The sequence below is a fragment of the Ylistrum balloti genome, unplaced genomic scaffold (genome assembly GCF_031769215.1).
Source record: "Ylistrum balloti isolate Yb309-2 unplaced genomic scaffold, AGI_CSIRO_Ybal_v1 Utg369772, whole genome shotgun sequence".
Taxonomy (NCBI): Eukaryota; Metazoa; Mollusca; class Bivalvia; order Pectinida; family Pectinidae; genus Ylistrum; species Ylistrum balloti.
Genome location: NW_026781965.1, coordinates 3,678,466 through 3,695,553, shown reverse-complemented (window position 1 = coordinate 3,695,553; position 17,088 = coordinate 3,678,466). Strand labels below are relative to the sequence as shown.

The 17,088-nt window shown below is 33.7% G+C and overlaps 1 protein-coding gene across 1 annotated transcript; it reads right to left on the bottom strand.

The window, feature by feature from the left end:
• Positions 1 to 12,445: 12,445 nt before the first annotated feature.
• On the bottom strand, positions 12,446 to 13,600 carry LOC132543999 (neuronal acetylcholine receptor subunit beta-3-like). The gene has a single exon (XM_060207557.1). The coding sequence runs from the start codon at positions 13,598 to 13,600 to the stop codon at positions 12,446 to 12,448; it is 1,155 nt and encodes a 384-aa protein (XP_060063540.1).
• Positions 13,601 to 17,088: the final 3,488 nt, after the last annotated feature.

Here is a 17,088-nt window from a genome sequence, read left to right as displayed (position 1 = left end):
TATATATCACCATATAGTCTACATATCACCATTAGTCTATATATCACCATTAGTCTACATATCACCATATATCATATCATTAGTCTACACATCACCATTAGTCTACACATCACCATTAGTCTACATATCACCATTAGTCTACATATCACCATTAGTCTATATATCACCATTAGTCTACACATCACCATTAGTCTACATATCACCATTAGTCTATATATCACCATTAGTCTATATATCACCATTAGTCTATATATCACCATTAGTCTACACATCACCATTAGTCTATATATCAACATTAGTCTACATATCAACATTAGTCTATATATCAACATTAGTCTATATATCATATCATATATCACATTAGTCTACATATCACCATTAGTCTATATATCACCATTAGTCTATAGTCTATATCACCATTAGTCACCATTAGTCTACATATCACCATTAGTCTACACATCACCATTAGTCTATATATCACCATTAGTCTACATATCACCATTAGTCTACACATCACCATTAGTCTACATATAAAAGTTAGTCTATATATCACCATTAGTCTATATATCACCATTAGTCTATATATCACCATTAGTCTACACATCACCATTAGTCTACATATCACCATTAGTCTATATATCACCATTAGTCATCACCATTAGTCTATATATCACCATTAGTCTATATATCACATCACCATTAGTCTACATTATCTACATATCACCATTAGTCTACATATCACCATTAGTCTACACATCACCATTAGTCTACACATCACCATTAGTCTACATATCAACATTAGTCTATATATCACCATTAGTCTATATATCACCATTAGTCCACACATCACCATTAGTCTATTTATCACCATTAGTCTACATATCACCATTAGTCTACACATCACCATTAGTCTATATATCACCATTAGTCTATATATCACCATTAGTCTACACATCACCATTAGTCTATATATCACCATTAGTCTACACATCACCATTAGTCTACACATCACCATTAGTCTATATATCACCATTAGTCTATATATCACCATTAGTCTATATATCACCATTAGTCTACACATCACCATTAGTCTACATATCACCATTAGTCTATATATCACCATTAGTCTACACATCAACATTAGTCTACACATCACCATTAGTCTACATATCAACATTAGTCTATATATCACCATTAGTCTACACATCACCATTAGTCTACACATCACCATTAGTCTACATATCACCATTAGTCTATATATCACCATTAGTCTACACATCACCATTAGTCTACACATCACCATTAGTCTACACATCACCATTAGTCTACATATCACCATTAGTCTACATATCACCATTAGTCTACACATCACCATTAGTCTACATATCAACATTAGTCTACATATCATCATTAGTCTACACATCACCATTAGTCGACATATCACCATTAGTCTACACATCAATATTAGTCGACATATCACCATTAGTCCACACATCACCATTAGTCTACACATCACCATTAGTCTACACATCACCATTAGTCTACATATCACCATTAGTCTACACATCACCATTAGTCGACATATCACCATTAGTCTACACATCAATATTAGTCGACATATCACCATTAGTCTACACATCAATATTAGTCTATATATCGCCATTAGTCTATATATCACCATTAGTCTACATAACACCATTATTTCATTTATTCATGAATATGTAAATCGATATGTCAAACTATCTTTTTATTAGGAGTTGTCTCTTAGTGTACTCCGTGGTTTAAGAAAAGCATATTGAATGGTTCAAGCTTCGTGTTCGATTTTCTCCTTTCATTGTTCAGCCGTACATATTTGTGTGTAATGCGTCAAAATGCGTATCATAACGGAGATCTAGATTTTTCTCTGGGATCAAAAATGCATTAATTATACCCGAAACGCCCGGTGATGAAATGATAACTCCGTATCTTTCATTTTTATCGACCTTTGTTGACCCGGTAGGTTTTTATCAACAATACCTACCTGTAGATCAGGAGACATTACGCACGCCTCACCTGGCAGGTTTAACGGTAGGACGCAGCAGGAGAAAGGTGTTAATGTGACGTCACATAATAGTATATGCCTGGAGTTTTGTAAACACGGAGGATCAGTAGGGTGTTGGGTCTTACACCTGTAACGGACACCATTGATAGCCGGCAATTATGGCTTCGAACTTCTGTCCGACCTTTTTATTTACAAAGAACAATCTCAATGCTCATGTAATCATATCGAAGACGGAATTTGAAATGACGTCACCCTATGGGTGTCCTCTAAATGTTTTGCCATAATAGCATGCTGAGTTTTGGAGGAGAACTACACGGGCCCCCGATGCCTTCTGTGCTGTACTCGCCAATGCTGTTGACATGTTTTGTCCTCAGTACATACATTTCTGTCGGAAATCTCACAACAGTGACAAGCCAAACCATGCAAATGCTATTTGATTCTGATATTTTTTTGAACTATAGTAAATATATTCGTCCGGTCAGACATTTAGAAGATAGAGTGGACGTACGAGCAAGTTTAACTCTTCGCTCCATCGCAAAACTGGACTGTGTATTAGGCGTCCTTCATACCGTCGGTAATTTAGAAGTCAGATGGACGGACCAACTTTTATCTTGGAAAAACTATTCAGATATTTTTAAGGACACAAAGACTGTTCGCATGCGTGCTTCAGACGTGTGGGTACCACCGGTCGTTGTCGCTAACCCATTTGATGATATAAGTGGGATACATACCGGCAGTGATATTATTCTGATTAACAATAGCGGTGACATCATTTGGAAGCCAAGGATAACGATACAATCTTTATGCAGGACAAACGTTCAATATTTTCCCTTTGACGTCCAAATATGTAATGTTTCGTTTGGTATTGTGGGATACAGTCCAAGTGAAGTAAAACTTGGTATCATGGAAAGCGGAAAAAATATTGACATCAGTTCCCTAAACACAAACACAGAATGGAACGTCGACCAGTCAAATGTATACGGTACGTTTTCGAGTCAAAGTTCAAATGTACATTTTGAGATAACGATGTCACGTAAACCTGTGTATTTCGTCATCAACCTGCTCCTTCCTGTCCTACTGATAACGATACTGATCACGTGTTCTTTTATGCTTCCTGCTGAGGAAGGTCGCGGACAATTAGTCTCCATAGGATTCATAACCTTATCGTTTTACTTCATCCATTCCATATCGTTTCTACCGAAGGCCTCGGACAGAATGACTTATCTCGGGTACTTCTTCATGTGGCAGATGATATACAGTGTACTAGTCTCTATCTCCGCTATTTTCTCAATATTTCTCTATTTCAGGTCTGATAACAAAAACATTCCAATATTTTTACAAAAGCTTACATCATGTTTTGTGAACAAAACCAAGAGAAAGAAACAAACTCAACATATAAGACATATAACGGTGGTTCCCCCAGACAAGATGTCGGTGTCTAGTACTAACGTAGTCATTGACCCCCAAAGGAGTCCTTCTTGTCCAGACAGCAATGCTTCAGAGATAAGGTATATGTATCCGGAAATTAACCGCCAACTTTCCCTCAAATCGGAAATCACAAAGGAGGATTCAGAACAAATTATTGAGAGTCAATCTGTGGTTATAGAGAGGCAGACAAGCTGTTCCTTAGTCTCTTCGAACAACTCAAATGTAAAACGCGGAAGGAAGGTTTCCCCTGTACTTCTTTGTGAGGACAATCCTATAGATATGTGTAAAGTAAAATTGGAAAACGACTCTTTCAAGCTAGATGAAAGTGTAAGGAAAATATCAAACGCCAGTGACGGGGGTAGGTCCAGTCAACTGAATGGCCACTGGAGCAAACCAAGCAACGGTAATAAATTAAAAAACGAGGTCAATGGTTTAACTAATGATAAACAATGGCAGACATCTAGTATCAAGTTTCGTTCTGAAAGTCAGCACCGAAACAAACATGTGCACAACTCTGTAGTGATACCAGACATCACAATAGAAAAGCCCGGTCTTTGTCAAATACAGAAAGCTGTCCAGCCTAACAAGAAAAAAATAAACAGTAAAGATCAGGACCGGAAGAATAAACCGGTGACATGGAAGAAGGTTTCGTTGATATTAGACAAAATATTCATGTTATCTTTTCTCGTTGTAAACGTACTTGTTTCTACTTTTTTCCTTTTTCCGTTAGCGGCACGCCTATAATCATCGCCTTTCTCTTTTTCTTGGCGTCACATCACTTGTCATCACTCTTCTCTGTCTATGGACGCCAAGTTTCTTATAGCAAATTTTTTATGTACACGAAAGTAATGTAATTCAAATATTTCTCCTGGTGATACGCCTCTAGTCATCGCCTTTCTTTCGACGCCACATCTATATTCGTTGCCTTTCTTTTTCTTTGATGTCGTGCCTCTAGTCATCGCCTTTCGCTTGACGTCACATCTTTACTCATCGCCTTTTTTTTTTTTTTTTTTTTTGATGTCACGCCTCTAGTCATCGCCTTTTGCTTGACGTCACATCTTTATTCGTCGCCTTTCTTTCTCTTTGATGCCGCGCCTCTAGTCATCGCCTTTCGCTTGACGTCACATCTTTATTCGTCGCCTATCTCTTTCTTCATGTCGCGCCTCTAGTTACCGCCTTTCCCTTGACGTCACATCTTTACTCATCGCCTATCTCTTTCTTCATGTCGCCCCTCTAGTTACCGCCTTTCCCTTGACGTCACATCTTTACTCATCGCCTATCTCTTTCTTCATGTCGCGCCTCTAGTCATCACATTTTCTCTTGACGTCACACTTCTAGCCATTGCCTTTACTGAGTATATTCCCTCTTGGGGGCAAGCGCTTACTAGTCTCTCTTTCTCTCTTTCGTCACGACCCTTTGTCTTTCCTTTTGACGTCATGTCTGTCGTCATCGCCTTTTTGTCTTTCTCTTGTCTTTTCACGTCATGCCTCTAGTCATTTGTCATTTGACGTCATGCCTCTCATCGGTTTCCTCTTTCCCGTTGATGTAGTTCCTCTTGTCGTCTTCTTTCTCTCTTCCTCATTTCCCTCTCCAGATTTCTGTCTCTTGTGATCGCTGTTCCCAGCCACCAATAGACATTTCAGTATGTTATTTGCATATGTGTATCGTGTAATAGATGTTCACCCCAAAGGTTGAATTCATTTTGAATGTTATGAATTTTATTTTAATCTTTTTGATCTCTTTGATTTTAAACGATCTCTTTCTATTAAAGATCTTCCAATTAAATTAGGATTTCTCGGCTGTTTTTTTCCTAATTCATCGCACTTGTTACTTGATTATCGAATCCGAAAACAATTGGAAATAGTAAGTAAATGATTACTGAATGAACCACGTCAATTGTAATATCTGTCCAGACTTATCATACAACCTCAAAGAAGTAAGATATCAGATAATGAAGACCAGGTGCTACGGAATCGTAAGCTGTACAAAAAAGCCTGTACAATCATGCTATGATGATATGTTGGAGAAAAATGATAAATGGGTTTTAAACATTAAAAACGAATTGTATCAACTAGGTTTAGGCTATATTCAGAAAACAATGTAGATACACAGTAAAATATTTAGACAAGACTGGAAAGAGAAAATTAGAACTTCATCGAAAGGACATATTTATACCCATCTTCATCATGACCCCGATTTATAAGACTATCTGAAAAAAGCAATACCTAAGGAATATTTGAAAGAAATTACAAAAATAAGACTTTCATCCCAAAAATCAAAAGTCGAAAAGGGCCGATATAGATATATACCGAGAAGTTTACGAGTACGTACCATTTGTGATTTAAATGATACAGAAGATGATTTTCATCTTATATTGAAATGTCCTTGTTACATGGACCTGGGAAAGAAGTTTTTGATAAGGTACTATTTTAACTAGTAGAACCTTTCAATATAAAGGCTGCTTACGTTTTAAGAGATCAGTAGAGACAATAGTTTGTTCTCTCCGGGTCTGAATTGTGTCTGTAAACAGGTGTTTGTATATTGTTATATATGTATTGTGTCTGTAATGATGTGTTTGTATATTGTTATATATGTATTGTGTCTGTAATGATGTGTTTGTATATTGTTATATATGTATTGTGTCTGTAATAATGTGTTTGTATATTGTTATATATATATATATTGTGTCTGTAATAATGTGTTTGTATATTGTTATATATATATATTGTGTCTGTAGTCATGTGTTTGTATATTGTTATATATATATATATATATATTGTGTCTGTAATAATGTGTTTTTATATTGTTATATATATATTGTGTTTGTAATGATGTGTTTGTATATTGTTATATATATGTATTGTGTCTGTAATAATGTGTTTGTATATTGTTATATATATATATTGTGTCTGTAGTCATGTGTTTGTATATTGTTATATATGTATTGTGTCTGTAATGATATGTTTGTATATTGTTATATATATATTGTGTCTGTAATGATATGTTTGTATATTGTTATATATATATATGTGTCTGTAGTCATATATATATATATATTGTTTGTATATTGTTATATATATATATATATATATATATTGTGTCTGTAGTCATGTGTTTGTATATTGTTATATATATATATGTGTCTGTAATGATGTGTTTGTATATTGTTATATATATCTTGTGTCTGTAGTCATGTGTTTGTATATTGTTATATATATATTGTGTCTGTAGTCATGTGTTTGTATATTGTTATATATATCTTGTGTCTGTAGTCATGTGTTTGTATATTGTTATATATATATTGTGTCAGTAATGTGTTTGTATATTGTTATATATATATTGTGTCTGTAATCATGTGTTTGTATATTGTTATATATATATATATATATATATATATTGTGTCTGTAATAATGTGTTTGTATATTGTTATATATATATATATATTGTGTTTGTATATATATGTGTTTGTATATATTATATATATATATGTGTCTGTAATTATGTGTTTGTATATATATATATATTGTTATATATATATATATATATATGTGTCTGTAGTCATGTGTTTGTATATTGTTATATATATATATTGTGTCTGTATATATATATATATTGTTTGTATATTGTTATATATATATATTGTGTCTGTAATAATGTGTTTGTATATTGTTATATATATATTGTGTCTGTATATCATATATATATTGTGTTTGTATATGTGTTATATATATATATATATTGTGTCAGTAATGTGTTTGTATATTGTTATATATATATTGTGTCTGTAATAATGTGTTTGTATATTGTTATATATATATATTGTGTCTGTAGTCATGTGTTTGTATATTGTTATATATATATTGTGTCAGTATATTGTTATATATATATTGTGTTTGTATATGTGTTATATATATATATATATCGTCTGTAATAATGTGTTTGTATATTGTTATATATATATATATGTGTCTGTAATAATGTGTTTGTATATTGTTATATATATATATATTGTGTATATATATATATTGTTATATATATATATTGTGTCTGTAATATGTGTTTGTATATTGTTATATATATATATAATGTGTTATATATATATATATTGTGTCTATATATATATGTGTTTGTATATTGTTATATATATATATTGTGTCTGTAGTCATGTGTTTGTATATTGTTATATATATATTGTGTCTGTAATGTGTTTTTATATTGTTATATATATATTGTGTCTGTAATAATGTGTTTGTATATTGTTATATATATATATATGTGTCTGTAATAATGTGTTTGTATATTGTTATATATATATATTGTGTCTGTATATTGTTATATATATGTTTGTATATGTGTTATATATATATTGTGTCTGTAATGATATGTTTGTATATTGTTATATATATATTGTGTCTGTAATGTGTTTGTATATGTTTATATATATATTGTTATATATATATATATGTGTCTGTAGTCATGTGTTTGTATATTGTTATATATATATATGTGTCTGTAGTCATGTGTTTGTATATATATATATTGTTATATATATATATTGTGGCTATAATGATGTGTTTGTATATTGTTATATATATATATTGTGTCTGTAGTCATGTGTTTGTATATTGTTATATATATATATTGTGTCTGTAGTCATGTGTTTGTATATTGTTATATATATATTGTGTCTGTATGTGTTTGTATGTATATATATTGTTTGTATATGTGTTATATATATATATATTGTGTCTGTAATATGTGTGTATATTGTTATATGTATATTGTTATATATATATATATATATTGTGTCTGTAATATATGTGTTTGTATATTGTTATATATATATATATATATATATATATTGTGTCTGTAATAATGTGTTTGTATATTGTTATATATATATATATTGTGTCTGTAATAATGTGTTTGTATATTGTTATATATATATTGTGTCTGTAATAATGTGTTTGTATATTGTTATATATATATATATATGTGTCTGTAGTCATATGTGTTGTATATTGTTATATATATATATATGTGTCTGTAATAATGTGTTTGTATATTGTTATATATATATATATATTGTGTCTGTAATAATGTGTTTGTATATTGTTATATATATATTGTGTCTGTAGTAATGTGTTTGTATATTGTTATATATATATATGTGTCAGTAATGTGTTTGTATATTGTATATATATATATTGTGTCTGTAATAATGTGTTTTTATATTGTTATATATATATATTGTGTCTGTAGTCATGTGTTTGTATATTGTTATATATATATTGTGTCAGTAATGTGTTTGTATATTGTTATATATGTATTGTGTCTGTAATAATGTGTTTGTATATTGTTATATATATATATATTGTGTCTGTAATAATGTGTTTGTATATTGTTATATATATATATTGTGTCTGTAATAATGTGTTTGTATATTGTTATATATATATATTGTGTCTGTAATAATGTGTTTGTATATATATATATATTGTGTCTGTAGTCATGTGTTATATATATATATATTGTGTCTGTAGTCATGTGTTTGTATATTGTTATATATATATATTGTGTCTGTAATGTGTTTGTATATTGTTATATATATATATTGTGTCTGTATATTGTTATATATATATTGTGTCATGTGTTTGTATATTGTTATATATATATATTGTGTCTGTAATAATGTGTTTGTATATTGTTATATATATATATTGTGTCTGTAATAATGTGTTTGTATATTGTTATATATATATATTGTGTCTGTAGTCATGTGTTTGTATATTGTTATATATATATTGTGTCTGTAGTCATGTGTTTGTATATTGTTATATATATATTGTGTCTGTAGTCATGTGTTTGTATATTGTTATATATATATATTGTGTCTGTAATAATGTGTTTGTATATTGTTATATATAAGTATTGTGTCTGTAATAATGTGTTTGTATATTGTTATATATAAGTATTGTGTCTGTAATAATGTGTTTGTATATTGTTATATATATATATTGTGTCAGTAATAATGTGTTTGTATATTGTTATATATATATATATATTGTGTCTGTAGTCATGTGTTTGTATATTGCTATATATATATATTGTGTCTGTAATAATGTGTTTGTATATTGTTATATATATATTGTGTCTGTAGTCATGTGTTTGTATATTGTTATATATATATTGTGTCTGTAGTCATGTGTTTGTATATTGTTATGTATTATGTTGTTACTTTCCTGTATCTGATGAGTCAGTCGACTTTATGTAATAAAGAACTTGAAGTTGGGTCACGATTTTGACTAGAATACTACAGATATGGACGATAAGATGTGCAGTGAAAAATGTCTATCATCAACATCAAAGACAGATTGGCCGTATGTATAAACTATTTCACCTCGCCTAATACCAGTTCTGACGTAAATGTGCATGAATTAATATCTGAGTTCAAATCATTTCGGTCTTTTGTACATATTTGAAAACGCCCTTTTTGGTTATTTACACATAGTGTATCTCATATACTGAAGACACTTATCTTATATTCTGGAAACAACCACTGACCTACTGCGCCACTAAGTACAATTAACGTTATAAACATGGTTTAGGGCTACCTCTACGTGTCGCCCTAGATGCCAAGATAACTGACTTTAATTGGGATCAGAATTCAAAACAAATGTTGGACCCAAATCCGGAAAGTTTGTTTAACCTCGGTTATTGTTAATGGTTTTGTACCGTGGAAACAATGACATATCTGGACTCTGAATTTGCCGTGCCCAACCGTTAGATACTATCTCCACATGACCATTGTGATTTGAACTTAAATCTTGAATCTGAACGTGACATTTAAAAACATCAAACCAGTAAGTTACTAATGACGCATTTTGATTTAGAATACATGTAATCATCAAACTCAGGGTCGGCGTAAACTACACCAATCCGTTGTCAAATTGGACAAATTCCAGACCATGGGGCAGCGAAAAATATATTTGTGTTATGATTTAAGCATGATTTTGTGAAGATAATATCTTAATTATAGAGATCAATCAAGTACAATCAACATAAAATCCATGTTTTGAGGTGGTGTTAGAATTCACGTTAAAATAAATCCACAAAACCTGAAGTGAATCGAATCTCCTAGAAGAAATTTTGTATGGATTAATACAGAGTAGAACACGGTTTTCTTGTTTAGTTGTACGTTATAGGTCTATGCTGTAAAAACGATGTTTCTAATTTCAGTTGATGTTCATAAAACGACTAAAAAAATCAATTAAGTGATTCTTCTGACGACACATCTCTGTCATTTAAGCGGTCCCCTAACAATTAATTTTGTCATTTTGTCCTCATTATGGCACGCAAAACACCACGATATCCTTAATTTACCCGCAAATATTTGCCCTTTATTACGTCAAGAGCTAGAGGTCGTATGTTGTTAACAATTTAAAACCATAGTTCCACTTCTGTGACACACGGATAAGGCGAGGTAACCGTGTGATGAACGAGACAGTAAGGATACATCTATTTTTATACTATATGTGTGTACCTTTAATCACCTGTGGTTAAACGATCTGACGGTTTAATGTCAAAACAACTGTATACCTCAGAAAAGAAATTGTTATCAAATAGCATATGTCACGATTTCGTTATTATTTACAGTATATATATATGTAGTGTGGCTAAATTTACATATATATTATTCTTTTCAAAACAAAGTTGACCTACCTCTGTGTAGTAATACCTAAAAAGAAAACACGACGTCTGGCGGTACAGGTCCTCGTGAACTGGTGGTGGAGGAAAAGAAATAAATGAAGGAAAATGGATAGAAAAATGAACATTTTCAAAAACGTCGGCTGCTTTGACCAAGAAAAACTTGTCGAATACTGAAATTGTTTCTATTTAATAAACTAAAATAACAGGACGTCTCCAACAAGTGTCTCCATTTTACCCAGATTTTTCTTTCAATGAATGCCAATTTAACTTCGACGTACTAGTGTCAAATGGACACAATCAACAAATCATACGATATGACGTGGTAAGACATTCCGTGTTTGTAATGACGTCATTCTCCAGTTTGTGGAGAAGACTTTTATGCCACGCAAGATAAAATGCATTTGAGAAATCACAGAATGTTACAATATTAAGCTCATATTTTCCCACAGTCATTATTGAATGGTGAACTTCAATAAGATAAACAGTAGAATGATTCGATAAAAACACTGTCTGATATTTATTAATAAATCCATTCTCAACAAAAGAAGTATGCACGTGCTTTTAAATCACGTGGTCAATAGCCCACAGTTTAAAAATAAAACCTGAGGAAGTACTTGCATCTCTATGTTTTAATACAGACATAACATGGGTAATTCTCTAACAATCATGATATATACAAAAATGATTAAATATGATTGATAATAAGACGGGAATTTGAAAGTAATTAAAGGATTTTGTAATTAACACCGTCTTTTTTAAAGCCTCTCTCCGTGTTTAATATCAATTCCAATCCTCCAGGGTTTGTCACCTTATCGCACTAACATTTCATTGGGTGGGAAACATTTCTTGACAGCCTCACAGAATTTATCATTAAAGTATTTACACACTTCACTAATATATCTTAGGTTATGGAGACCATTATTCCAAGGAACACTGCTAATCATTATGTCTTTGAGTTGATGAATGTACACCTGTCTCCTATAAGATCGTTTGTCTTTAACGGGATATTTACAAAACATCCAGTAGCAAAAACATCAAAGTCACTGATAGTACATTTCATTTCGTTCGCATACACTTACTTTTTTAATGACAGTTTACAAACGTCTACAGATGGTGTGCTTTGTATAAAACTACGACGTTCACGAAAACGTTAGTCTTCACACACAACAAGGGCACTATCCGAAATCTGAAATATGTTCCACAAAAGGCTTTGTTTCACATCTTTGAAATTTCATCGTCGTCTGATATATTGAACAATTTGTATTTCTAAGATATATACAAGAAAAACACTAAACAAAAAAGAAAATTGAACAAGAGAAACACTACAAGGAATATACGATCAAACGTTTCCGTTATTTGTCTCCAATTTATAGCCGAATCTTCGGAGGCTGACCTCATACCCGTGTCCACGTCGTTGATACTGGTAGCCATTTTGGATTCTGATTTTTCCGTGTGCCCGTATTGTGACTTTCTGTCCGAGTCGGACATTTCGGAGATGGTTTCCTTGTCTTCAGGTCTCGGGTACGCTGGATTTATTTTTCGTGATGGTGTACATTGTCGAATAAAAAGATGCATTTGAACCAACCATTCCGGTACGGCGTCGGTATCATCCTTGTGGTACATAGCATGAAGCAGGATGGTTGTTATTGTGATAAGTGTGCTGTTCAACAGTGTTATTACCAAGAATAGAGAGAGCAACGACATTGGGTCCGACCCCTGAGGCATGTAATCGCTGACCATAGACTCAAATACCGCGAATGACAACAATACGGTTATAGCGAAGGATACCCGTTCGCCAGATTCTATAGGGAGAGCGAACACACATGGGTTGAGTAGAGCAAGTAATGCTATTGGGATTATCACGGACACGACAAAGTACAACGACTTTCTCTCAATTTCTAGCGTAAAGTTAGCAAATACTACACTGTCTTCTATCTTGTCCTTCGTCATGGGTAGGGAATTGACCTTGACCGACGACGATTTTACTTTCCATTGACCATTGTTAGAGAAGTGATCAAACGAAATCGTATCCCTTATGGCAACTATGCTTATCTCTTCCGTCTGGTACCCAAAAGGCGACAGAACTACATGGCACTTTTGGAAATCGTACGGAAAATACGTCACATCCGCTACACATGCTGACTTGATGATTCCAATCCTCCACCAGTTCATAAGACCCGTGAAATCCACGCGCACCTTGAAATTGCCCTTTGTAGAGATATGCACTGTGTCGTCTGCTGCAGTGGTGAGAACCATTTCCGGCAACCACACGGATTCCTGAGGAAGGGTTAGTGATTTCAGACCGCCCAATAGTTCAGGATTCCACGTAAATCTTTCTTCTTTCCATATTGAATGGAATATCACAGTCAGAGTAATTGTACCTGACAGTTCATCCAAGTCGTTGATTGACATTATTCCCATTGAAACTCGGACCTCCACGGGTTTACTCTGGTTAAGAACTGGCCGGAGCTCCACGGTGTAGTTCCGAAACAACTGTTTGTACAGCTTTTGTGTTTCTGGAAGCATAACAGAAGTCACATTTCTTCCAGCAAGCCAAAATAAGTATACAAAACAAGTGAGCTTTCCGTGCATTGTTGAGTCGTTGAAAAAAACTTTAGCTTCAACAGCCAATGAAGAGCATCAATGGACCGTCCGACTGGAGGAGAACGAAATGTACAGTATGTCCTCTGGTAATCAGATAGCGATAAAACTTCCATCAATTGACTCCTCAACCTGCTGTTGGTCTCACATCATCAGCGTGACTCATTCAATCGCTGACTGTCTTTCCCAGATAGAAGACCTACAGCTTATGCTGCCCTCCCACATTTGCCTTCAGATGCAATATGTTGTTTTTCTGGACAGATATAATTCGAACTTTGCCTCAGGATGCTTTAATGTGTAAAACACAAGCGGCAATATATTACTTCTGTTTGCCAAAGAGACAGATTGTCAATACACAATATTCAGGAGAGCATTGACAAAGTTGACACCCGTTATCCAATCCCCATCTTTATCAATAAAATAACTATATCAATACATGACACTATGCCCTGATCATAGTCGGAAATACAGCAATTGTCTCCAAGTTAGCTTAGTGTATTGTTGACATAAGTGATTAAATTCTGTAGAAGTCATCATAAACGACAGGCTGTGTGAATCAATCTGCGAAAAAAGTTGGTTGCTGATGTTGTTTATGAGAAAAGTGTATGTGTACTACAAAAGTTAGTCAGTGGTCATATTAAATTAGCTTTCGAAAAAAACACGTCCGCGTTTATCATTTAATTAAATAAACAAGAATTCTAAACAGTCATCATTTATGGTTTTTCGATGAGCAAGTCAGTATTCGACACCCCACAGCGTCCATTTTTTTTTATAAATAAGTCAGTATTCAACACCCCACCGCGTCCGTGTTTTTTTATCAATAAATCAGTATTCGACACCCCACAGCGTTCGTGTTTTTTTTTATAAATAAGTCAGTATTCGACACCCCACAGCGTCCGTGTTTTTTTTTATAAATAAATCAGTATTCGACACCCCACAGCGTCCGCGTTTTTTTTTTATAAATAAGTCAGTATTAGACACCCCACAGCGTCCGCGTGTTTTTATAAATAAGTCAGTATTCAACACCCCACCGCGTCCGTGTTTTTTTTTATCAATAAATCAGTATTCGACACCCCACAGCGTTCGTGTTTTTTTTTATAAATAAGTCAGTATTAGACACCCCACAGCGTAAGTCAGTATTCGACACCCCACAGCGTCCGCGTTTTTTTTTATAAATAAGTCAGTATTCGACACCCCACAGCGTCCGCGTGTTTTTTTTTATAAATAAGTCAGTATTCGACACCCCACAGCGTCCGCGTGTTTTTTTTATAAATAAGTCAGTATTAGACACCCCACAGCGTCCGCGTTTTTTTTATAAATAAGTCAGTATTCGACACCCCACAGCGTCCGTGTTTTTTTTTTATAAATAAGTCAGTATTCGACACCCCACAGCGTCCATGTTTTTTTATAAATAAGTCAGTATTCGACACCCCACAGCGTCCATTTTTTTTATAAATAAGTCAGTATTAGACACCCCACAGCGTCCGCGTTTTTTTTAGAAATAAGTCAGTATTCGACACCCCACAGCGTCCGCGTTTTTTTTATAAATAAGTCAGTATTCGACACCCCACAGCGTCCGTGTGTTTTTTTTTATAAATAAGTCAGTATTCGACACCCCACAGCGTCCGCGTGTTTTTTTTATAAATAAGTCAGTATTCGACACCCCACAGCGTCCATGTTTTTTTTTATAAATAAGTCAGTATTCGACACCCCACAGCGTCCGCGTGTTTTTTTTTATAAATAAGTCAGTATTAGACACCCCACAGCGTCCGCGTGTTTTTATAAATAAGTCAGTATTCAACACCCCACCGCGTCCGTGGTTTTTTTTATAAATAAGTCAGTATTAGACACCCCACAGCGTCCGCGTTTTTTTTAGAAATAAGTCAGTATTCGACACCCCACAGCGTCCGCGTTTTTTTTTATAAATAAGTCAGTATTCGACACCCCACAGCGTCCGTGTTTTTTTATAAATAAGTCAATTCGACACCCCAAATAAATAAGTATTAGACACCCCACAGCGTCCGCGTTTTTTTTATAAATAAGTCAGTATTCGACACCCCACAGCGTCCGCGTGTTTTTTTTTTTATAAATAAGTCAGTATTCGACACCCCACAGCGTCCGCGTGTTTTTTTTTATAAATAAGTCAGTATTCGACACCCCACAGCGTCCGCGTGTTTTTTTTTATAAATAAGTCAGTATTCGACACCCCACAGCGTCCGCGTGTTTTTTTTATCAATAAGTCAGTATTAGACACCCCACAGCGTCCGCGTTTTTTTAGAAAAAAGTCAATATTCGACACCCCACAGCGTCCGCGTGTTTTTATAAATAAGTCAGTATTCAACACCCCACAGCGTCCGTGGTTTTTTTTATCAATAAATCAGTATTCGACACCACACAGCGTCCGCGTGTTTTTTTATAAATAAGTCAGTATTAGACACCCCACAGCGTCCGCGTTTTTTTAGAAAAAAGTCAGTATTAGACACCCCACAGCGTCCGCGTTTTTTTAGAAAAAAGTCAGTATTCGACACCCCACAGCGTCCGCGTTTTTTTTATAAATAAGTCAGTATTAGACACCCCACAGCGTCCGCGTGTTTTTTTTTATAAATAAGTCAGTATTCGACACCCCACAGCGTCCATGTTTTTTTATAAATAAGTCAGAATCAGACACACCACAGAGACCCTTTTTTTATAAATAAGTCAGTATAAATAAATAGTATTCGACACCCAACAGCGTCCATGTTTTTTTTATAAATAAGTCAGTATTCGACACCCCACAGTGTCCTCGTGTTTTTTTTTATAAATAAGTCAGTATTCGACACCCCACAGCGTCCGCGTTTTTTTTATAAATAAGTCAGTATTCGACACCCCACAGCGTCCGCATGTTTTTTTTTTTATAAATAAGTCAGTATTCGACACCCCACAGCGTCCGTGTTTTTTTTTATAAATAAATCAGTATTCGACACCCCACAGCGTTCGTGTTTTTTTATAAATAAGTCAGTATTCGACACCCCACAGCGTCCATGTTTTTTTATAAATAAGTCAGTATTCGACACCCCACAGCGTCCGCGTTTTTTTTTTATAAATAAGTCAGTATTCGACACCCCACATCGTCCATGTTTTTTTTATAAATAAGTCAGTATCCGACACCCCTCAGCGTCCGCGTTTTTTATAAATAAGTCAGTATTCAACACCCCACAGCGTCCGCGTTTTTTTTATAAATAAGTAAGTATTCAACACCCCACAGCGTCCGCGTGTTTTTTTTTATAAATAAGTCAGTATTAGACACCCCACAGCGTCCGCGTTTTTTT

What these genes read in the sequence shown, in the direction of transcription:
- LOC132543999 (XM_060207557.1), bottom strand. Translation starts at nt 13,600, where the DNA reads ATGGGAATAATGTCAATCAACGACTTGGATGAACTGTCAGGTACAATT.